Consider the following 26,408-nt stretch of genomic DNA (forward strand, 5'->3'; position numbering starts at 1 on the left):
AACACCCACTTGTTTTTCAAAGCTTTTTTGCCTTTGGGCAACTTCACCAGCTCAAATGTTTCATCCTCATGCAAGGACTTCATTTCATCTTGTATGGCTTCAATCCAGTTCCCCTTGTGTTCATTTTCCATAGCTTCTTCAAAGCTTTCAGGTTCACCCCCGTCAGTCGTCAGTACATACTCATTGACTGGATATCTAATAGATGGTTGTCAGACTCTACTAGATCTTCTTAATGTTTGAGAACCTTCCAGTGTTGGTGGTTGAACATGAACACCATAATCTTCATCTAGTTCATTTTCATTAGGAACTTCTGGATTTTCCAACTCTGACACTTATTCTTGTGGAACATTTTCTTCATCTCCAATTCGTCCGCATTCTATTGGAGGGACTCTCTGTATGTCTGTTAAGTCTTCATCAGATCTATTGGCACTCTGCTTCAATATCTTCAATAGTCTGATCTTCAACAAATACAGCATCACGATTTCTTATAATCGTCTGCTAGATTGGGTCATAAAACTTATAGCCAAATTGGTCTTGGCCATAGCCAATGAATGCACACTGTCTAGTCTTGACATCAAGCTTCGACCGTTCATCCTTTGGGACATGTACGAAGGCTTTGCAACCAAACACTCGCAAATGATCATAGGAAACATCCTTTCCTAATCATTCTCTCTCTGGAGTATCATACTGTAGAGGGAAACAGAGTGAACGGCGAACTACTGTGAGTAACGCTTCACCCCAAATCTTTTAGACAACTTTGCATATGAGAGTAAACATCTGACTCTCTCCATCAAAGTTCTGTTCATCCTCTCAGCCAAACTGTTCAGTTGTGGCATCTTGGGAGGTGTCGTTTGATGTCAGATGCCATGCTCTTTGCAAAAAGCATCAAATGGCCCAGTGTATTCTCCACCATTATCTGTCCTAATACACTTCAGCTTCTTACCTATTTGTCTCTCAACCAGGTAGAAGACTTCAATTTGTATACCAAGGTCTTCCTAGAATGGTCATCGATAAATATCACAAAATATCGATTTCCACCATATGACATTGTCAATGGTCCACACAAATCTGAATGAATCAGATTTAATACATTCTTCATTCCAGAAGGAGGGGTAATCTCGAAAGTTACTCTGTTTAGCTTTTCGACCATACAATCAGGACACTTGTCTCGGTGAACTTCATCCAATCCAGGTAGTACGTTCTTTCTTGCTAGAGTTTTCTTACTCATGTGGCGTAGTCGTTTATGCCACAATTCAACTGTATTGTCATTCTCCGCTACACTCAAAGTGTCTTGTGACAATTTCGCATGCATCACGTACAGCTTTCGGTCTTTAGCTACCATAAATGAACCTTTGTGAGCTTCCACTGACTATTTCTGAAGGTGCTACAGAAACCTTCATCATCAAATCTGCCAACCGAGATTTGGACGCATGCTCAAAAGCTCATTCCTCATCAGTCTTCTCTTCCGGTTTAGTTCAACTAAACACAGGTAAATGCATTTTGATTACCATAAGGAGATCTCTCATTTCTCCATATATGGTAATTTCCGCCATTTAGACTGATCATTTTGCTTGTCCATTTTGACTTGCGCAAAAAATAATCACCAACATAAACCGTATACGTAAACAGTAGTATATGTGAATAATGACCATGAATAGTAATAGTATACTCGAATAGTAACTATATGGATAAATAGTAAATGTACACATAAATAGTACTATACGTGAATAGTGCTGGGCTTACTTGAAACGGACTCAGCAACAGTAATGACAATAGTACTGCTCACCATCAACTTTGACTTACTATATGTACTATTCATCACTAAGTCGATTCTGCGACGTCTTTCCGAGTGGACAGCACCAATGGATTCGTCGTAATTTTCTCTTCATTCGTGGTACATTTATTTTCAAAATATATCCACGTATCCGATACCGCTATCTGACCGGCTGGATCTACCGAAACCTTCGACTCTGATACCAATTTGTTCGGCATCAGCTCTAATACCAGTTGTTGGGCATCAGGTACCACTTGCCTCAACTTTGATACCACTCGTTGGGCCCTTTCAACCAATTAAGAGAAAATTAACACAGCAAAAAAGTAAACTTGTGACACACAGAAATTTACATGGTTCACCCTCAACTATTTAGGGCTACGTCTATGGGACAAACTCAGAATAATTTTTTCACTATTAAAAATAGTAGGTACACAGAGAGCAATACAAAAATAGTAGCACTCAAAGTGTTTCCCAAAAATACTCTATAATAATTTTCTCACTATTTTTCCCTTCCTAGTTTTAGGAAACCCTTCCTAAAACTAGATAACTCTTTCTCTACATTTTTTTTCTTCTTTCTACTGTGTTTTGCTTGAGGCTTCGCTACCTCTATTTATAGGAGAAGTTAGCGAATAAGCTGCGCATTCACCGCCTAAAAATGTGCTGCTTTTGTTGAGTTTCTTTGCCAACCTTTGAATTGCTTTGCCAACTTTATTGACTTTTCACAAAAAAACACGTTTTTCTTCTTTTTTTTTTTTTTTAACTGTGTGGATCCCACATGTCGGAGGGACCCACAATAGGAACAAAGCTGGTTTGAGTGGAGCTAATAATTTTAGGCAAAATTAATTTCAATCTATTGGCCAGAGTCTTAGTAATAATGAGCACCAATAAGGTGGTATTCAAATTACTGTCCAGGTCTTTTCCTGCAAAAAAATCAAGAATATCAATACAAATAGAATTTCCTACAATATTCCACTGATTCTGGAAAAAGCCAGCATGGAAACCATCAGGTCTAGGAACCTTCCAGGGGCTCATTTGAAAAAAAGCCTGTTTAATCTTAGATTGAGAGGGCTTCCTTAAGAGTTTCTGTATCCTATGTACGCAAATTAGGAAAAGCACCTCTGATCGGAAAAATAGGGTGGGGACCCTTCGAATCAGTATATAAATACGAGAAAAAATCCATAGCCATCTTCTGTACAATATTTTGATCTTCCACCCAATTCCCCTCAAAATGTTTAATGTTTCAATTTTTTTTTTTTTTTTCATTCTTTCTTTATCTCTTAGAGGAAGGAAAATAACTTGAAGACGAATATACCTGATCAATTTTTTTTTTTAGAAAAAACTGTATACAGATATGAGATATAGATCGATATGTTTCTATAATTTGTATAGGAAGTGTAACAATAAACCATTTATACGAAAAATTAAAAAAATATATAATAATAATTTGAAATATCTGATCGAGTTGACCGGACATAATATATGTGTCATAGGCGATCGCTTACTCCATTTGATGGTTATTCATAGCTACTATTCAATTCCATATCCAATTTCATTATCTTCAAATTTCTTCCTTTTATTAGAGAAGAGATATACATCTCTTTCTGCATAACTGTTTAAATAATTAAATACCCTACGCAAAATCACCGATAACAATAATAATTCAAACTAGATCTAATAATAAAATTTTAATGATATGGACAGTAATAAATCTCAATGTTTGGCAACCATAACTGAGATATGTATTAAATATATAAATTTTAGAATTATTTGAAAAAAAACAAAAAAAAAAGAGAGAAATGGATAACCATTGGTAAGAGCTCACTGGTGACCGCTATTGAAGAAGAAAATGGAATTTTTAGATTTTTTTTAGATTTTAAGAGAAAGAAAAAGACGTACATAATCAATTACCTATCATGCAATAGCAAAAGTAGTTAAAATTTGACGCTTAAATTTTTTAGTGTTAATTTTAGTAGGGATGTTTAAATCTTACTTCTTGTATCCCAAAAATTATAATCCGAGTTTTCTTCGTAGATGTTAAAAAATAATAGTTTCATTTATATTTTTAGGATTTTTCACTTTTTCAAATTTATATTCTTAAATATACTCTGTGGGAATAATTAATATTAATTGAATTTACTAAATGGTAGGAAAAAAAAGGTGTTAAGATAATTAATTCAGAAACTTTGATATACTAACAATTCATCTTATTTTGAACGTCTCAAGAAATTTTTTAAGTGTATATAAAATGAAAATAAGTAAGAAATAATTAAACTAACTAAGCATTCTTAAACCATGTCTATGATTTTGGCACGGAAAGAATATTATTAAAAATGACATATAGGTTGAAATCTAGAATTGTCTCTTTTATTTCACATTCTGCGTAAGATTAGGGTTAAAGGCGAAATTTTCTATGCGAAAAAAAAAAAAAAAAAAAAGAGGGGTGGGGACAGGAAGACTTTTCCACAAAAAAATTATTTTGCTTTTTATTCTTTTTTTTAGAATACATTATTATAAAATATTATAATACTCTCCGCATCTCATAATTTTTATTATGTTTTGACTTGAAGACAGATTAAAAATATAACTATAATTTTTGTTTTGCTTTTTCCTAACACACTCTTATAATAATATCCAGTAAAATTAAATGATTCATATTAAATTATTCTTGGAAGTAATTAAACTAATAATCAAAAATTGGATTGAATAAAGTTTTTTAATAGACCATCAATTGATATTTAATTTTATTTATCAAGATTTAATTAATGATAATGTAACAATTATTATATTTATTAACAAAGAAGAAAATTAAATAAAGGTAAAATAATAAACTTTAATATTAGTCGCTTCTTAAAAAAAAATAAACAACCATTTAGAACGGGAGAAAAACGAAATAAGAACAAAAACAGACTATATATCAAGTTATTAAAAAAATTATATTATAAATCACAAATATAAAATTTAAAAAAAAATTTAATTATATAATTTTTGTTAAAATTATAATATTTTAATACGTTTAAGTATAAAAAAATAATTATATAATTAATTGATGCCTCCTAATTCATAAAAAAGAATGTCTCCTAATTCATGCCCCGGATATCGGGTCGGACAAGGTTGAGAAAAGTAATTAGGTCGGGGTTCAGAAATTTGGAAAAAATAATAACATATTATTATCAGGATGGAGGAGTCGGGGCAAGAATGTCTCCTAATTCATGCCCCGGATATCGGGTCGGACAAGGTTGAGAAAAGTAATTAGGTCGGGGTTGAGAAATTTGGGAAAAATAATCATGAGCGAACATTCGGTTGATTTTGTTAAATTTAATCGAACAAAATAATCCAAATAAAATATTTTATAAATATAAGTCTTTTAATATTTTAATATGAGATTAAACAAATAATCTTCTATATTATAATAAAATTAAGAGCAATATAACTAAATTATTATTTTAAAAAGGTGATGTTTGATTGGAGGTTAGTAAATTAGACACTATAATTTTTTGTGAAGTGTATAAGGTGTTTGTGTTTAGATTATATTATCAATTTTATTTCTCGATAATAAATCATCCAACTTTTTTTATATAAAAAGAAGTAAGTTACTTATAAATCGCTAAGGAAGTTTGTAATTCCATATATTGAATTTATCAATTTATTCTATTATATAAATACACTCAAATTTATATTTTAAATATTATTGTAATTTGTAATTTAAAAGCAATTTATTTCTCAAGAGGTTGATTAAATACCAATCACATTCAAAGTATATATTCTAAACAAAGATTTTCTTTGGAAGTGTACTTCTTAAAAAGTATACTTTCCGAGAATTAGATCACTTTAAATCAAATAAGGTCTAAAGCTAACTTACGAAGATATTTATTATAAATAATATAAATAGAAAATTATAAAAAATATTAATTTATTCTCTTTAAAATACTAAAAAAATTTATATTTTGAAATTAAATAATCATCTTCAAACAATTGCTTTGGAGTAAATAATTAACCGAATCAAACCGAAAAAGAAATCCAACTAAATTTGACCGATTAAATTTTTACATTAATGGAAGTAAAGTAAAATGAATTTTTTGAGTGTTTAGTTAAAGTAAAATGCCACATTGACGTGACTATTTTTTTTATTTTTAATTTATGTCAATAAATTGTCAATTAGATTGGAGTTAATTCCGGGTCAATTGCCAAAGTCAATTAATTTCAATAAAAATAAAAAAAAATTATCAAGAAATAACGCTTGTTGGGCTTTATTTTCTTATTTTTATTCTTAATTTCTTAAACAGCAATACAAAAGCATCACTTAAACATAAAAAAATAACACCACCAGCGCAAAAACAAAAACCAAAATCACGCTTTCACGGGCTTAAACGACGTCAGATTCTTGAAATTCTCCCACGTTTTCTCCCAAACCACCGCCTCATAGTCTTTGCTAGCACCACCGTTCACCTCCAAAACCAACCGATAATTCGTTCCGGCGACGACCTGTGTCTCGCCTTTCACCACTTTCTCCAGCTTCAAATTAGCCGTCGATCTCTTATTATATTCCCCCACAGCGTAATTCGCGATTTCCACCACGTGCGGGTCATTCAAATTCTTAATCGGCTGCCATCCGCCGAGCCTGGCCGCCGCGGCAGCTCCGGACACGACGAAGAGAAGGCAGAGAAGAAGACACTGTCGACTCATTTTTAACCGTTGCTTTTCTTTCTGGGTTGTGGTTTTTCCGAGGTACAAGTTTTGATAATATGGGAAAGCGCAAAGGGAGAGTTGGGTATTTATAATGGTTAGCTAACTTGTTATTGCCTTAGTGGGGCTGTATGGAATCGGGGATGAGATATTTTGCCCTCGGTATTTGCAAAAAATTACAGGTGGACCAAACGCGGAAATACCATAGGTGGCCCACCGAATTAAAGGGAAAAAATTTACCTACCCATAAGTGATACAAACCGAAACCGGCTTGGAATGGGTGGAAATGACTCGTATGTCTATTCATATTTGCAGAGAGTTTCTATTAAAAATAATATTTTTTTTTTTTAAAATATAAATTATTTAAAATTTTTGTATAAAGATTAAAAAAATAATTAATTTTCTTAAATTATAAATGATTAGTCTGAATGCAAATGATTAATATTTTTATTTTAAAATGGTATCTTTTTTTTTTAAATTAGCGAAATTCATTTATTTTATTATACGAGAAAAAACTTAACTTATCCATGAAAATAGTATCTTAATTATATACTCCATTCGCGCTCCTTTTTTATTTGCCCTAAATTATAACTCACTTACAATTTTAATAAATTAGTTAATATATTAAATCTTTATTATACTCATATTTAATGTTACTTGTTAAAAATAATTTTCTTATTTTTATTAATTACCTTAATTTTTCAATGCTATATTTATTAAAAATCACTTTGAAAATTGAAACGTGAGTATTTACTAAGATTAGCCATTTTCAATGCATATTAGTTAAGTTTAGATAATTAATTAATTTTGATTGATGTAAAAATTCAGTAATAGATTAATGAATATATCTTATATTAAAGTAAGGGAATATTAGAAAAAAAATATATATAAATTTACATTTCTAACTAAGATAACTATTTTTTTTCTTAATTTTTGTAATATAAAAAATGTGCCTATCAATTGAGAATAGGAGAATTAAAAGTCAAAAAATTTTATAAACAAAAAAAAAAAAAGAGAATAGTGTTATTATTTTTAAAAATTATTAAGATAAGATAATATAATATTTTCTTAATTTTTTCATATTGTCTAATTTTTTAAGTAGCTTTTATATTTTAATTTATAAATCAAACCAATATCATTTTATTTATAATTTTTATAGTTAAAAATAAATTTAACCGATTCAAATACTAAAGTAAATACTCTTATGGTAATTTGTTTTAAAGAACACTATTATGGTAACTAGCAAATCATACTAGTACAATATAATCAAAAATATCTCTAATATAAATATTATACCAAAAATAAACTTAATTCAATATCACCTTAATTTTTATAGCTATAAAAGCAGATTTCGATTTAAATACTAAATTAAATACTCATATGGTAATTTTTGTTTTGGAAGGATACTCTTATGGTAATTGGTAAAACATAAGAGTACAATATAACCAAAAATATCTCTAATATAAATATATATACCAAAAATAAACTTAAATTCAATAAAAAATATATGTAATATAAATATTATACCAAAAATAAATATAATTCCAATTGAGTTGATAAGAAGATTTGGTCCACGTGGAAAGTGCTGTGCACTTTTGCTTGATTGGTTGGTAAAGATTAGTACTATTGGTCCAACTATTTCTAATTTGGCTTTTTGTAGTAGTATATTATTTTTCTATACTCGGTGTATAACTCTATATACAAAATCGATAATTAATTAGTAATAGTATAATTATTATTGTCTTTTTTCCGTGAAGAAATACTAATATTATTGTTTGCGTTATTTGTTCATTGGATTTTATTAGCTTATTGTGTATTTTTATATACTAAACATTTGTTGTAAAAATTAATTATTTTAGTAATTATGAAATGACAGCTATTTAATTAATATTTCATAAAAAATCGAAAGGATCGACATTTCATAATTTGCTTCATCTTTAAATATTAATATAAAAATTATGTTACCAAACGCTATTAATAATAAAAAAATAATATTTTAATTTAATTGGAAAATTAAACACTGTGTACAAAGCTGTCACGGGACAAGACTAATACATTATTTTGGTATTTGGGAGATAGCAATTATTAGGTAGATAAGATTTGTTTTTTCTTTTTTTTTTTTTTTTTCTCTCTTGTATTTTGTCGTACACGGAAACCCGTCCCGATTTTTCTTTTTTTATGGTAAATATAACTTGTAATATTATAATAATTTTTAGCACTGAAAAATGGGCAGTTTTGGAAATTCCGTTGGCCATTCCACGTAGGATTTCTTTTCGTTTAAGTTATTTTTTTTATTTAGGTCGTCGCTATTTTTGTTATGAAAATAATGTATTTTTGAAAATATTTTTTTTGAAATGTCTAGAAGGTTTTCTTTAAAGTACTATTTTTGCTCATTATTGCTATGATAATGGTTTAATTCTTCACATTCACTGCAGAATGCAAGCGTTTTCGAGGCATCGATTTTCATGTACTAGTTAAAATGTTATGTTTGTCTTGTGGAAATCATAGGTAAACTTATTAAAAATGAAATATTATACTAAAAATATATAAATAGTAAATAAAATCTTGATTATAAAGAAATATAAAAAGGAAAAGGAAAAAATGATAGAAAATATAAATCATGAAGTGAAATTTTTTTTCTATTTTATTTTTCAAAATAGAATATTAGGAGAAATATGAATTTTTAAAATAAAATAGTATTATATTTTTACTACTATATTAGTATTTCTGATTACGGTATTCTAGCAAGTGACCTATTAAAACAAACAAACATCAAAATTTGGTAAAAAAAAATTACAAATTAAAATTATGTGATTTCATGAAATTAAGTGTAAAGTTTAGTGACAATTATTGTAATTCACTCGCAAATAGACATTACTTTGATATTTTCTAAATATATTATTTTTCTTTTATTTAATTGTTTAGAACGAGTAAATTAATAAAAACATTTTATTAATGTATATTATTTTGCTTTTATTTAATGGTTACGCATTCTATTTTTATTTCTATTTAATTGAAGCTTCGACATGAAACTCCGGTGTTTTGTTTTTGTTTTGTAATAATGATTTTGAGTCGAGCAATGTAGCTTTGCAACACCAGTATTTGGATCAAACGGGGCATTCATACGATTAAGATCAAACGGAGTAATTTTTAAGATTTTATTAATCTATAATATATATATATATATATATATATATTAAAGTGGGGGAGAATATTTGAATTATCAAAAATGCCCCTACTAGATTTATAGATTGACCAAAATATCAATAGGAATTTTAATTTTATAAGTTGAAATATATGATGGGAGCGGGTATAAAGCGGAAACAACCCTCTTTGAAACCATATGAGGCAAACTAAAAACATTATCGAACAAATCAATAAACTGACCTCTTGAAGCGTAGAATCGCTCACCGGTCTTCTTTCCAGAGATCTTGGAGTCACCCACGATCTTCTGCAGTAATCCTTAACTATCTCTCTTTTGGAACTCTCTGAGTGGCAGAGAATAGAATAACGTGCGTCTCTTTATTCTTAGGGTTTTGCAATCTTATATTAAAAAACATCTCTTCGATAGGAAGATATTTTTTAATATAAAATAAATTAAATAAAAAATTATTTAATTAAAATAATTATCAATTATTTTAAAACTAAATAATTTATCTATTATTTAATACACCCTTAACTTTCCAAATAATTAGGGCACTACAGGGACCGCAGGAATAAAATAAATCAGGCTACTAATTATAATAAGAACCTATATTGACCAACATATTCTTATTATAATTAATCATGAATTATTCCACTAAAAACTCATGACTGAACTCCTTATTTATTTTACAATTCCACAACATAATAAAATAATGTTCCCCACGTTAAGATTACAGATGCTGTCATTTAAATAACTTACTGACAATTTATTTAAATCACAATATAACTTTAAGATTGTCACTCAACTTATTTCATGTGTCGGATTCAATATCCACCTGCAGGGTTTACACTATGAAACCTTATAAGCTTACTTAAAGTGCATCATCAATCTCTAAACCGAGACATGGATTCTATCATTAATTAATATTTCACAAACACAAAAAATCTTTGCCCAATTCACCGAGAATATTATTCCAATAATGAAACTCACCCTTTAATGAATCAAAGCACAAGACAATCAATGTTTGCTCATATTAAAATAAATCAAGATTAAGAACAATAAACATTATTTCTAATGTCCTAGAGAATATATTTAACAGTCAGTACTAAACATCCATTCTCTACTTGGTCCAATTAAATACATACAAAATGTACTAATCACAATTATTGTTCATATGCTAATAACATTTATTTAATGCAAATTTCCAATTAAATACAAAGAAATAATTGTCAATAGAAAATCATTCATAGCTATACTATTACATATGCATGGTTGATAGTATATCTCTATCAATATAATGGTAATTTGATTTTAATTGATTATATTAATGTTATAATTAAGAAATTATATAATATATTATATAAGATATGTATTAAATATAGTAACAACATAATGTTTTAAACAATTTTACTTTTATTAGTTCAACAAATAAAGGTAATTTAATTTAAATTGAGTATATTAATTTTCTAGTTAAATCTAAATTCTATTAGTTAAATTAAAATTTTATATTATATACTAAATAAATTATCTATTAAGTATGGTAACAATACAAAAATTGTAACATAGTAAGAAATTATATTATATACTTAAAGAAATTATATATTAAATATGGCAAGAATATAAAAATTCAATATAATATAGTATATTAAATATAGCGAGAATTCAACTTATAATTATACATATTTTTTTTCTCTCTCCTGTCTTTTGGTCGTACGCGGAAATTCATCCTAATTTTTCTGTTTTTATTATAAATAAAAATTGGCTAAAAGAAGAAATTTTAAAATCTAATCCAGTCTTAAATGTATAAATAGATGAAATTACAAAGATCATGCAAGACTATGTTTAGTGTTTAAAGCAATAGTAGAAGCTGTAATCTCTAGCTTCATTTGTTGCTTTCAATGACCTCAATCGCATTGCTAGCAGAACTGTGTTTTTAATTTTTGTCCCTCTTCAAGTTTAGATAATCACAGATCTATTTTTCGCTACTTCCAATCTCTAGCTTAAATTTTATTTGGAACATTTTTGTTATTTGATTCTGTTTCCATGACATGAAAAATGCCGGTATGTTTAATGATTGATACGCTTGTAATTTCGTCCTTTCATTTCCTCATTTGATTTTGTAGGTTTTTCTCCTCTGACACCCAAAAAAATAACACATAACCAATTATAATATTAAAATAATAAATAAGAATTAATAAAAGTTATTGAAAATAAAATAAAATTTAATAGGCATATAATAGACAAATTAATAATTAACTATAATGCAAACAAAAAAATAAGAAAATAAACTATATTTTAAAACAAACCAAAAAAACATGGACTATCTTTTTGGAACATTCGGAGTATTTATATATTTAGCCTAAAAACAGTTGGCACCACAACAATTAACTGTTTTCTACTATAAACAGAACAATTAGTATTCACCACAACAAACTTGCATCACCAGAATCAGAAAGGACATTGGCGAATAAGTCAATTCCCGTGTTTGCACCAATTAGGCAAAAGCCCATTTCCTCTATCCAATACTACAGATTACAAGGCAACAGAATTAAATTAAGACGATGGTAAGATGTGAAATCCCCAACCTAGCAGTTGAAATCAGTTTCAAAATTAAGACGATGGCAAAACTCAGTTTCACCAGCAAAAACCGTTAACGATTCCATCGGAGAACCATGTAGCTAACAATTTCACTCGAGTAAACAATCATCACACCTCTTTTTTGCCAATTTAAAAAAAAAAAAAAAAAAAAAAAGAAAAGATAAAAGGTAATCACAATAATAAACTTGCTAAAGGAAAACAAGTAGAATGTTATTGCACCTCTCTGCCAATTTTATCGAAAAGGTAATCAAAATAACAAAATTACTACAGAAAAGCAAATAGGCGCACAATTATATGCATTCAAGGTGGATCGACATGTGAAACAAGCTCATCAGTTTCATCAGGATACCTTGACTCAAAAATAGGAACCCACTTAATGAAAGCTGTTTCTATCCATCTTCCTACTTCCATATGCACAAGCTCATTTAAAATACTCTAATACGAGGTTAAAAACTTCAAAATTTTATTCCTTTCAGCTGGCCATAAAATAAGAAAAGAAGTGAAACAAAGGATCATTGAACCCAAAACTAAAGAGGCATTCATTCGCATGCCACTAACCACTTGCTATGCAGCGAGAGCTTAAAGTACAGGACAATGACATACACTAAGCCAGCGGGCATTTTCTATCAGCAAAGAAAAAGAAAATTGATTGAATAAGGCATAACATAACTTTTCTATGAGAAAAGGTGGCATGATACAAAGCAGATCATAGCAAGGATCCCACTATGAGATACCTGGAAAATAACACATGGAACTCGATCCGCCATTCTTACAGTTACTTAATTCCTTTCATTTCCTCCAGCCATTGATTTCAGCATCTCCAGACCTGCCCCAAAAAGAACATTATTGTTGAAGTAATCAAATCTTCTCTAGAGGTCATCACATAAATGATATGAGAGAGAGAGAGAGGAGTGCATTCAACTTCTCATACAAGTACAAACAGCCATGAAAGACAAATAGCATTTCCACATGGAGTAATCAAAATTAGAACCCATCTATAACAACTCTGGAATATATTGAGCAACTTTTTCCCTTTTCCTTGTTGCTAATTAAAGAGCCATCAGCACAATTTTCCAGCTTCAATCTTTTGTAAAAGATGGCTAGAGACTAGGAGAAGCAAGCAAAGAGTTTTGAGTGTTTTTATTCCTTCAGGAATAAACGTCGCGTAACAATGCGGATTGCCAAAATAATTCTTCTTAAAGGAAAGCTAGATATTAACGACTCACAAATTAAAGCGATATCCATGGGTTCGAGGTTGGTAAAAAATCATCAGCCTAGGTCAATATTTCACTTCATAGAGCTATCTTTGTCAAGCCTTCACAAATTCTGAAATGCATTCTGGGCCTACCTCAGATATATTTAGGAGGGCAGTTCCTTCTTTTTTCTTTTGGGTGGGGTGGGGTGGGGGGCGGGGGGGTCCAAAATGCATCCAGTTTCTGAGAGATTTGGAGTCTTCCTCATGAGCACTTTGGTTAACTAAAGACTGCTGGTGTAGCAACAGATAACAAGTACAAAATGCTCCATATTATAATAACCTTTCTCGAGTAACAAAAAGTTCTGACATTCATATTACAAAATGAATAAATATGAATCTTCAAAAGTAAAAGTAATGCCTAACCTGGATTGTCAACGTCTTGGTCTAGGCTTGCAACGAAATTCAGCTAAAAGTGCTATATGATCAGATGACCACTCTGGAGAAGGAAGGGCTGTATCTTTCCTTAAGCTTTCCTCATCCAAGAGTTCCAACAAGGACTCCACTGTCAATGAGTCCGCTGAAAGCATAAAAGATGTAGAATCATTACTCAAATCTACAGGCATCTTACTACCGGCAATCCAGAATCTGACTTAAAATGACATGGACAATTGAGATTAAACTCAATTGCAGATGAAACCAGATATACAAATAAATGTTTGAAGGTAGTTCACCTGTGTAAAATATATAATCTAGGGTGCCAATAAAATCTCTAGTGCAGTTTGTAAATAAGGGTTCATTGGTTGTGGGGTCCATCCTCCTCCTCTGCTGTTCCAAACCAAGACCAATGCCCAGTCTAGCAAAAGATGAGTAAGCACTGACCTGCAACATGAAGCACATCACAACCAGTGGAATCCATTCAAAGCCAGAAAAAATTGGGGAAAAAACAAAAACGATCTGCCACCCAGAAAACCCTTACAGTATCCATCACATTTGTTTGTTATCAATTTAACCAGAATCACCACGTTTTCCAAAAAAAAAAAATGCAAGAACGCATTGTACAAATCTCATGGCCTTGTATTATCAAATGATTATTTACCAGTGGCAGCTGATGTGTAAGCTTGCTGTGAGGACGTAAGATGCCAAGAGGGTCCACCACTAAATCCGGATGCAATGGATCTACCTTTCCCATGGCAAGAAGTGAATGTGGAGCACTGCAACAAAGTTAAATATTATTTTCAATGAAGCAAGACCCCAGTGCTGATACAAGATAATATCACCAACTAAATATGCTAAAATTACATAAAAAAACAGCTGGCAGACCTTCCAGGGACTGAATTGAAATCTCCACATACTAACATCGGAATGTCTGCGCTGGCAGCTATTTTCTCCAATCCTTTCAGAAGAGTGTGGACCTATCTCACAAAAATAGAGAACAAAAAATTAATAAACACAGAAATAGATACAGTTTTCATCCAAAGCTAAGTGATGATAACTGATAAGAACCTGCCAAAGCTTGACATCCTTTAAATCTTGGTGGACATTTACATGTGTATTTGCCTGTATTTTAAACCAAGAAAAGAGTGGATATAAGGAAATTAAGTTAACCATGCAATGAAAAGAGCAACAATCATGTCTTGCACTGAAGTTATTTAAGGGTCCATTTGGATAGCTAGTAATTCAGAATGATTTGAGTATTTGGAGCTTGGCACTAGATGTTTTAATGATTTCACACCTAAAACTCAAATCAAACTCCACATTCGTTTAAATGACCATCTATCAAAATGGACCCTAAGAGAAAATAAAAAATAAAAAAAGAACACATGAATGACAGAACTCAGAGATAATATCACAAGAAACCTTAAATAACATCAAACACACAACAATAGCAAGAGAATCCTCAAACAGAGTCCTTTTTTACCAAGACAAATCACACCTTTTACCACATAAAAGATGACGTGAAAAGCATTTCATCAATAGGTGGTGCAATTTCCTACCAGATCATAAAAAAATGTAATCAAAATATAGCAGCACATTGTGAATTTGTGATCAGAAAAGAAAGCCATATTTAATATGGCCATTGGTTATTTCTCTCAAGCCGAAGTTCTTGGGAGCATTGAAGTCCTAGTAACAATCCTGAGAGCTCATGGAAATGGAGAACCAACGATCTATTCAATTTGGAATGAAATGGAGATGGAGAAAGACATCCTCACATTCCATTCCAGTATGCACATATTTAAGCAATTTCAATACGCACACAGAAAGGCATCATAGGTCAAGAAGGATATTTACAACAAGATACTTACAACACAAAGAAGTTGGCGTTTCCCAAGATTATCGGCTCCTTGATTACTGAACTTTGCTTCCAATACCACTATTAATGCAACATTATCCTGTGAGCAGAAGAGAATTTACATGAGACTATTACACCAATGTATGTAACTTCTGTCTGCAGCTAAAAATGGTTCCAAGATTACCTTGACCAATCGATTTAAAGCAGTTTTCCTCTGAGCACTTGGAACAACAGCTTCAGTCAAAGACTGAGCAGCTTTATTAAACTCAACCTGCACAAAAGTGTATGGCCCCCTTAACATATGAAAGCACTGTAAAAATATACTCCACAATTAGAACACTTCCGAACCTCATATTTTTTGACATGTGAAAACCTATCTCTACGAAAGAACGTTGCACAACCATCAATTGTATGAGTATTTCCATTGTAAACCTGCATTATAATATGAATCAATACCACATGAAACAGCATACAAGGTTCTATGACAACAAGAGAAAAGGTGGTCTAAAAAACCTCATTGGTTTTTCTCTTATAAAGAGCTTGATAACCATGTTTGTCCAACTCCGGGGCAAAAAACTCCTCATAATGATCACTTTGAACCTGAAAGAAGATAAAAAATAAGCTTGACTACAGTACTAACCCCTTTATATTTGAAGTGATCCATCATATATAAATCATTTTATCTAAAATTTGTAAAGGCACCAAGAACTTTTCAGTTGACACATTCCTATAGTAAGCACCCCTGTAAGAGTTCTTTAAAATTTTCACTTTGTTGAACTTCAAAAAAAAAAAAATTGTGAAGGGGAAAAAAGAATGAGAAAAACTCTGAACTTCTTTTCCTCATGCTGAATTCTCTCTTTTTTTTTTTTTTTTTTGCTAGAACATCTAGGGGGAAAAACAAAAAACCTGAAAATTCTCAAGAATTACTGGTAGTTCCTCCTAAATCAAGTACATAAATACTGAGTTCCTGTTTTACCTCCTGAAGACAAACAATGTCTGCACGGTATCCAACTATTTCCCGCAGCAAATTCTGCCGGCGATATGGCCATGAAAGAGCCCATGAGGGGCAATAACTGTATGACTCGCTTGTTGCATAAACATCAGACAAAATGTTGTATGAAAGGACAGTAAAGGTTCCAGATGATGAAAGACGGCCATCTGAATCTAAATGTCCCATCAAATCAGCTCCACTAACTGGGATCAAGCGACGTGGAGTCGGAGAGGGAGCAGGAATAACACGGGAAGTTAGAATAGTGTTGGGATGTCCTACAGGTACTCTAGTTTCTGCATCTACCACAACACATTCAAACTTGAGAACATGGCCAATATCATCAGCTGATGGAGTATATGTTTTAGAACGTCCAACTTCAAACCAAGTTTCACCACCACTCCTCTGAGTAACTGCTGCAGGATATAAAGGTGCAGAACCATTTGTCAAGCTGGCACTTGATGCAGAACCAGACAAAGTGGTATTAATAACTCCAGACCCAGAGCTATTGAAGCGGCCAAATAACTCTTCCTCCTCGTTTCCATTTTCATTTACAGAACTTGCAGCACGGTCATGTAGAACACGGTGATGCTGCCATGCATCAGAGAAGCACTTGGGAGAGCAATGGTAACTTTTGGCAACAGGTATTTTGGCCTTAACACAGCCTAAACACTGCAATGTTGCTTGTTCAGACGGATGTACGCTACAAATAGCAACTTTTCTATCACTTTGTATCCGATACCTGCAAAATGAACCATTAATGTAGTACTACACACCATGTTCTGTAATACGGACTAAATTCCAAGTTCTGAGCTACTCAGTGAACAACACAGATACTTTGTGAAGCCACATCAAAACATGCATCGACACATGAAGCCAAATAAAGGAATACACATTTATGACAAAAAAATAAAAAAATTGACAAACAAACTTGTAATGCTCCCTAATCACCTCATAGGATAACTTCACATAAGAAGCCAAACTTCAAAAAAGGAGTCAAATGGGCTCCACCATTAAGATTCATCATGCCTAATGCTTTATCTGTAACATGCCAGATTCTTAAAATCCTCAGCCCAGCACGGTCCATAGGCTCGAAGTTTATCATGCCATGCCAAAACATGGATTGCATTGTATTTTAGTAAATAAAGGGAGAATTTACTTAAATATCCCTCACAAAGACTATAAACACCTAGTGCAGAGGGATATTTTGGTAAAGAAAGTACTGCTTTCAGAAATATGCTTGCCGATTGACCCTTTATAGCGGTTGGGAGGGGTACTTTGGAAACATAAAATTTGCTACAATACTGGCCCAGGTTGGCCATCCATGCCTGGATATTTAGCCTTGCTTGGCACAGCCCATATTCTGCTGGGCTAGTTGCCACCTCTAACATCAAACTACCTGTGATTATTATACATATGGCAGATTATCTAAATAAGACAACAATTATCACGCAAAAAGATTTCAATATAGACGTACAAGGCCAATATCCTAAATCACATTCCTAATGAAGCTTGACAATGCCTAAGTTTTCGGCAAGCAAAAATCTAATGCTAATTCTTATTGCAAGTCTGATTTATAATATCACTACTCAAATCATATATCAATTGTCCAATTACAAGATTTGATTCAATGCTCTTCCCATTGTTTTCTCCAGATCTACTCTATGTTTTGCTACTTTATGGAATTTAAAATATGAAACTTCAAGCATCTCCATATTTGATTTCCATGATTCTCTCTAATCGTTCTGCCTAACAATATTAACCATAGGACATGTTTAACAGATGTGCCAGGAACATCACACCAGACCTTTACAGCAATTTTAAGGCATAAAGATCCAACAGCTTGCAATGCAGACACCAAATCAGATAAGGAAAAAGTTAGATGGAAAAACCTGGCAACCATCCTCCTCGGTTAGCATATTTTGCATGACAAGTTCCATCAGTGGCATCTCATGCATCACCAAACAAAAAGACCAAAGGTAATAAAATAATCATCAAATTACTGCATATGTCATTTCTTCAGATCAGTACTCTCCTCCCACCTCATGCCCAGCAAAACCATAGAAGGGGAGAATAAAATATCACAGAAATGATCCTACATACTAATTCCCTTTTCTACACATATTTGCTAGACTTTGCTCTCAAAGCCCATGAAAGTACAAGAATCTGTTTATATTTGCCCACAAAGAGCAACTTATGGTCAAAATATGGCTCAAGCTTCTTGGTGAATGACCTAAGCAAGAATGGGCAATTTCTGAGATATATTAACTCTTTCTATCTATACTTATACACCCAGTTGTTTATTTACTACTTCCCATAAAAGTTGTTCTCTCAGAAAGAAAATTCTAATAAATAAAATTATTAGAAAAAAAATATTTTACGTATTGATAAAAAATGTCAGCATAATTGAGCAAAACAACCTACTCCCTAGCTTAAATACATATAATCACAGGAGGATCAATTGCGAATGACATTGAAAATAAATAAGCGTACCAAGTATTCAAAAACATACATAAAATGACAATGGGATATAACCACCCACAAATTCTGAATACAAACATCCATCACGGCACCTTTGACATGGAACTACCAAGTAACCAAATTCCAAGACTAGGAACGGGCTTAGGCCCATACCAAGTGAACGACCAATGGACAGGACTGCCAATGCCTATGCCCTTGCTTCTGGGCATGCCCAAATCCACGTCAAGGTCAGAGCATTAGGACATTGGAAATTGAGGTAAATATCATAGCATCCTAAGATATGAAAATCGATGTATGACAATGGCAAATTAAGAGATTAAAAAAAAAAAAATTCAGAATGGCAAAGAGAGAAAATAACATGACATATCTCAGCTTTTTATTTACAACACAATCTCAAATATATCTGATATGAGATACTCGAGGCACCATTCAAACTGATTGACATACAAGGATTTCAAGCACAATGCTTTTTCACAGCATCTGCAAACCAAGATATTGGAAAATACCACATATGATCGAGAAAAGAGTACCTACAATCCCATGAAAGTAGTTGCTAAGAAAAACATAGAACCATAAATACTATCCGAAAAAAACGAAGGGTGCTTGATAATATTGCATTCCTTAATAAGACGAAACAGTTTTAATATAATGATCAAGTAAGTAAAGGCACAAGTACACCTGCCAAAGAATCTAAATCTTATAACCAAGTCTTCATCTTAAACACTTGCATTTTTGAGCATTTGATCCTTTAATCTTTCAATGCCTCATTAATGAATTTCATTCTACTTGAACATGCATAATTATATTACAATTTGCTCTCTCCTCATATATCCTAACAATTAATACACCCCAATAGACAAATGGATATCCAACAATGAACACCCCAATATCCTAATAAAGCAACCTTCAAAGAGCATAGAGTTCTCAAACTAGATATAGGATTCCTTCGCAAAAAATAAAAAAAAATAAAATAAATAAAAAAAACAGATAGATAAAGGAAATGCACATGATGCCCCAACTAAGAAGGATATAATTGTTTGAGACTTCACAAACCACTTGTAAATCAGATAAGCATACATATCATCAGTGAACCTGCTTTTGAATAAAAGCTAAATGACTACTCAAATTTGCAAGTCAATGAGAATATGATACTTTAGTTATCTTTCAAGGGTTTGGCATGAAATTCTTCGGAGCATGAAGTTTGTTTTTCCCAAACCGCAACCCACCCTCCCAAAAAAAAAAGAGCTAAGTTAATATACAATTTTTCTTCCGATTAATAAATAATGTCAACTTACTGACAACAATAATTTTTGTTACCTATTAGGCTATTGCAGATAAGCATCGTACATAAAATTAGAACTGAAACAGGAGCAATATCAAGTACACAGCCTAACTCCACTATACAACATACAAAAGAATACTATTAAACCTAATACTTTAGTTTTGAGATAAATGATGCAAGACAGTTTTTCTCATTCAGTGTAAGCAGATCAATTAGAATACTGTCCACAATATAAACAATTGCCAAAAAAGTAAAAAATCTTGCTTTCAATTAGCAGCGACTTCAAGATGACTTAACCATCCAAAATTAAATCGTGGTGGAGACTTCAGTTGTTATTTTCAGTTTGGCATATCCTGAGAGCATGGATACTGACACTTTATGTTCAACCAACATAAAGAAAAATTAAAAATATGTGATTTTAATTATCATTATTTTAGCATTCATAAAAGCACACACTTCTTTAGAGCATGGATACTGGCACTTTATGTTAACAGCTAGCATAATTATGAGTCTAACATTTAACTTATTGATGCTAAATTGCAAAGTCGTCATAAATGATGTAGTAAGAGCCAACTTAAATTATAAAAAGAACAAGTTCTTTTATAGCATCAGTACTTTCACCACGAACTTGTTTGACAACCCAATGCCTCAAAAATAAAATAGTGCTACAAGAAGGTCTATTTATCTTCTTCAAAATGCTTGTAGCTGTGAAACAGCTTCCTAAACTAATTACATAGTTAATACACCATTGCTAATGTTAACAAGCTGTCGTAAGTGAAGGTAACTCCGCATGCTTACCAGCTTATATTCTTAAAATTTTGCATCAAAATGAATTTGCTATCACTGATCATCAAATGAAACCATCTCTTCATCTTGGAAGACATAATTCAAAGTTCTACTTGTAAAAATAATAACACTCCCTATATCTACTGTTTTCACTCAAACATGTTGCAAGATTAATTTCATATGACTGTTATGGCCACACTAAGGCAAAACCGATTTAAGATTAGGATTCAAATTGACATTTGAAATTTCACAATCTCTTGTAACTTTTAAATTATCTAAATTACAGTAATCTTCGTATTACCCTCAACAAAATTAAGATGGATTACCATTTCACAAACTATAATATAAACATTCAAAAATGAAAATCAAGCATACAGAATACAGAAAAGCAGTCCCAGACCCAGTCAAAAATATCCATCAAGAAAATTCACCAGAAACTTCTCTGCTTTATAACTCCATATTGTAATAAATGTTATACGCCTACAACTTTTATATTTAAATACAACACATCTATATAGTTCACATCTTTACTAAAACTCCAAAACTGCATTCATCTTTACTAAAACCCCAAACTATTGAAACTACACAAGTGATTATAAACAAGAAAACCCCTGTTTTCAAAAATATGAAACATCAGGGTCAGGAGGCAAAAAGTAAAAAACCCTCATGTTGAGAATGGCAGTACTTACCACTTGTACCTCAAGAAATGACCGTCAAGAGGAGCCGACTCTGGAACATCGTCCGTTGTGACGGTCTTGTCAGGTCGCCGTAAAAGAACGTACGGCGTTAGTTCACAGCCTACAATGGGAATATCCGACGGCAGGTGCACCCGTAGCACGCTCAGCATGCTTTTTCACTCTTCTCTTTCCTGACCACTCTGCAACCCTTTAAACTCCTCCTCCTCGAAACAAAGACCAGAACCAGAAAAAGTAGCAGCGATTAACAGTGGGCGGATACTCGGCGGATCCGCCATTTACTTCACCCAAATACCCGCCAGCCTTGACCGGAATCGCTAAAAGAATTTTAGCAAACCCTAAATACCTCGATTGAAAGACGAAACAAGAAAACAATCAGTAATGGATCTTGCAATCAAGAGCGAATAGGTCACCGATTCTAGACAGAGAGTTGAGTTAAAGAGAGAAAGTGAGGGTTTGAGGAAGTGGATCGAATGGTGAAATAATCGAGAATTGTAGAGAAAGAGAAAAATTCGAAAATTTTAGAGAGAGAGAGAGAGAGAGGGAAAGGAAAAAAAAAACAATAATTAGGGTTTTACAGAGGAAGTGAAAGTGGATATATATGTGTATATAATATTTATATATATGGCGATGGTGATGGAGGAGATGGTGTCTGTGAACCCTTTGTATACGGAAGACGGTATGTGTTGAGACTTGACAAAGAGAAGAGAGAGAGCAAGCTGGGGTGGGCTACATGCGATATATATGAGATTTTTTTCTTTAATTTACGTTATTAGATTAAATTTTTTTCCTCGTCTAAATCTGTTTTAGTATTTTAAATTAATATAATTTTTTTCATTCTAAAAAAATTTTTTTGTTTGAAAATAGAAAAATTATCTATCTATATTTATAATCTATTTATAATATATATATATATATATATATATATATATATGGAGATAAGAACATTCACAACTCAAACATGCTTCTACTAAATTATGGATTAGTAAAAATATATAATAATAATAAGTATGAATACGAATGGATAGGGAAACATTGGGATTACTGAAAATTTCTCAATTAAGTTTATAATTGACAAAAATATTATTAAGTATTTTAATTTTCTTGATTGAAAAATAATGGTAACTTAATTTTAATTGATTATAATAATTTTCTACTTAAATATGAATTCTATTGGATAAAATAATATATTATATTATACACTAAATATGTTAAGAATTTAATACCTTTAAGATTTAATTTTATTGGTTGAAATTAATTTACTATTTAAATTTAAAATTTACTGGAAAAATAAGAAATTATATTATATACTACTAAATAAGGTATATATTAAAAGAATATAAGAATTCAATTTGATAAATAAGAAATTATGTAATATTTTCAATACGGTAAGAATGTGATACTTTTTATTTTCTCTAGTGGTCTAATCCTAATTTTATTTTGGGCTATCGTTGTTGATCAGTGGTAGCCCTTCCCTTCTATTATTTCCTTCGATTCAACTTTTACTTTTTCTTTCTTCTAATCTCTTATCCACTTTTAATGAATTCATATATGTTTTTTCTATAATAGATCTAGTTTGATTTTTATTATTATCTTCGACAAAAAAAAAAAAAGACCACCCTTTATTAATGTGTGAGGTTGTTCGAAAAGGTGGAATGTGATGGGAGTACTTCCTAATAATTTTGTTAAGCTAAGTTGGCTACGGGAGATCTTTCTGTCTCGAAAGAGAACTATTGCATTTGGAGCCTATCGTTTTATATAACACTACCGTGCATATTGTGAACACGAAAAAGTTGATGTTTTCCAATGTTAGAAAAGAAATGGATGTGGTAGTTGACAATATAAAATTCAGAAGTTTTGAAATCATAAAAGCAAGTTTTCTTTTCCCACCATTTTGTTTGAGTGACTGAATCATGTTTTCTTTACTTGTGTGTGGTAATGGATTAAAGAATATAAACAAAGATACGAGTGATATTGTTCACTCTAATTGGAAGAATCCTTGTGAAGGAAAACTGAAATTTAATGTTGATGGTGCTGCAAAAGGGACCAAGCCTGTTGACATTGGACGTGTTCTAGGAAATTCTTTAGGTTGGATTGTTTGTGTTTTTTTACAATCTGTTGGAATTTTAAACTCTAATGAAGCTGAACTTTTTGCTATTTTCATTGTTATGAACTATTCTTCACATCAGAATTTAAGAACACATCGTTAATCATTGAGTCAGATTCTAGGAATGCAATTAGTTGAATGATTCAAAAAACTAATCGTCCTTGGAGGTTTTGGGAGGATTCTAATAATTTTGACAATATAATAGAACAACTAAATTCAGTAGAGTTCATGTGTGTAAGTCGATCATGTAATTATTTTGAGGATGTACTCTCAAAAAAGGGTGTTGATACTGCTTCTCCTTTGTTGCTTGGGTACATTGATGCTTTGTTCTTTCAGGTTGGCTGCAAACAACCTTTATTGTTGACCTTTTCTTCTGCTTTTCTAATCTCAAGAAATGACGTTCAATATGCCACTTTGTTTTATTGTCCCATTGCATTTGTTGTTCCGGTTTTATGTTAGCATTTTGGATTTTTTGTTATACTAGTGATGGTGAGTATTGATGTTTTTATTAGGCTTTTTTATTTAAGTTATATGAGTTAGGTTTGGTGTATGCGGTGACCTATTGGATTGGGACGGTGCTTGGATAAAGTAAGTTTTTTCTAAAATTATAAGTTAACAAAATAAATTTATTTAATAATAATAAAAAAAAAGTTTGTTTGCATATTTGGAATTTTTTCCCTTCTCTATGAGGATTTAGTCCATTATTTGTGAGAGTTTATTAATAATAAAAGTATAATATTTGAGTTTATTTAGTTAGAGACCTTAAATCTTGATTTGTAGACGTGGATCTTCGATCAATGAAGTTTGGTAGCGCAACATGTTTCTCTATTGATGTTATTGATGTGTAGTGTCATGAACTCATACATGTACGTCTTATGTTGCAAGTTCTTGGAAACACAATTTAGGTATAGAAGATTCAGATGAATTATTATTTTTTCGTCCAAACCAATTTAGGTATAATATATCTCTTTTATTTTTAATTTTATTATTCAAAATAATATATAATAATTATTTTTATTAGTTAAAGGAATAGCAAACTTTATTGGCTTTTGATATTAAAGATTTATGTCTTATCTATATGAATATTTATAATATTTGATATTTATAATTAATAAATTTATATCTTTCAATATGATAAGAATATTGGCAACATCTAATTTGAACAAGTAATAATCGATGAAAGTTTGGTAAAAGTAATTATGTTTAAACAATAAAAGTCATCTTAATCCTATTCTGTTGTTAATTTTTTTTGTTATTTTTTAAATTTATTATAACAAAATAAAAGTAATTACTTTTAATGATTTTTAATTTAATTGATTATAAATCAATTAATTTTATTAGTTGAAAAATAAAGGTAGTTTAAGTTTTGAGTGGTTACATTAATTTCTTATTTAAATTTAAATTTTATTAATAAAATAAAAAACTATATTATATACTAAATAAGTTATATTTTAAATATAACAAGAATTTTAATACAATAGAAAATTATATAATATACTAAATATAATAAAATATAAGAATTCAATTCCTTAAAATAAAAAATTACTTTGTTTATTAAATATGGTATATTTTGAAAAGGCCTAACGACAAAAAAAAAATAATGAACTTCGACATCTTTACCAATTTAGCTAATTCTTTTAATTTTATCAATAAATACTATAATTTATTTTTTTTCATAAATAAAAAAATCTGATTTGTGAGCCCCATGAGATAATTGTCGGTGTTAAATCACCACTTCACTAGAATAAAAAATTATTAATTTTATGTACTTACAAATTTTAAAAATCTTATAAACGTAAAATTTTTCTTCTAATATAAAATTTAATAACCTAACAATTTGCAAAATAAAGAAAAAAACTTATAAAAATCTAATTTTATTTTTTCTACCATGAGAGCTCCAATTCTCAGTTTGATTCAATTTGATTTTTGCAATTTTTGGGTCAAATCGTAAATCAACTTTCCAACTCTTATTTTTACAAAATTTGTATTTCTTAATTAGAAATTATAATTATAAATAACAATTTTTGTATATTTTGATTTAATTAAAAATTTCAGATTGTGAAATTAATAGTCCATAAATAGTTCCTTCATATTTGATTTGAGCTAAGATTAAAAATAATTAAAATATTTTATATTTTATTATTGATTAAATTTATATAATAAATATATAAATAAAAATTTTAATTTCTAAAATTAAATAATAATAATGATAATAATTAATTTTTTAAAAATTTTAATTATAGAAAATTGAATTAAATATTCTTAAAATATATGTTTTTCGAATTAAATAATTGTTATTCCATATGGACTGGTGTTTTGGCGCTGACTTGATATCTTATGGATCCACATATCATACTTAACTATCAACACCTATTTGACTGAGC

At 30.7% G+C, this 26,408-nt stretch overlaps 2 protein-coding genes across 4 annotated transcripts; both read right to left on the reverse strand.

Moving 5' to 3' along the window:
- Positions 1-5,994: 5,994 nt before the first annotated feature.
- LOC105648941 (cysteine proteinase inhibitor 5) lies at positions 5,995-6,526 on the reverse strand. Its single transcript, XM_012235446.4, has one exon. It carries the CDS (start codon positions 6,455-6,457, stop codon positions 6,122-6,124), a length of 336 nt encoding a protein of 111 aa, XP_012090836.3. The 5' UTR covers positions 6,458-6,526; the 3' UTR covers positions 5,995-6,121.
- Positions 6,527-11,222: 4,696 nt separating this feature from the next.
- On the reverse strand, positions 11,223-22,631 carry LOC105648942 (carbon catabolite repressor protein 4 homolog 1). Of its 3 annotated transcripts, none has more exons than XR_016319560.1 (13): positions 21,912-22,631; positions 16,662-17,415; positions 16,199-16,285; positions 16,034-16,117; positions 15,870-15,956; positions 15,699-15,785; positions 14,899-14,952; positions 14,716-14,807; positions 14,492-14,606; positions 14,127-14,274; positions 13,819-13,972; positions 12,935-13,026; positions 11,223-11,736 (listed from the first exon to the last, which is right to left on the reverse strand). XR_016319560.1 is itself a non-coding variant. In XM_012235447.4 (12 exons), exons 1-11 carry the CDS (start codon positions 22,067-22,069, stop codon positions 13,827-13,829), a joined length of 1,812 nt encoding a protein of 603 aa, XP_012090837.1. In that variant the 5' UTR covers positions 22,070-22,631; the 3' UTR covers positions 12,647-13,026; positions 13,819-13,826. The 3 variants fall into 3 exon arrangements, 1 of the variants encoding a protein (XP_012090837.1); XR_016319559.1 differs by lacking the exon at positions 11,223-11,736 and adding an exon at positions 11,879-12,127; XM_012235447.4 differs by lacking the exon at positions 11,223-11,736 and having other exon boundaries at positions 12,647-13,026.
- Positions 22,632-26,408: the final 3,777 nt, after the last annotated feature.

Source organism: Jatropha curcas, chromosome 2 (assembly GCF_041381405.1).
Source record: "Jatropha curcas cultivar XTBG-Jc1 chromosome 2, XTBG_Jcur_1.0, whole genome shotgun sequence".
NCBI classification, from domain to species: Eukaryota; Viridiplantae; Streptophyta; class Magnoliopsida; order Malpighiales; family Euphorbiaceae; genus Jatropha; species Jatropha curcas.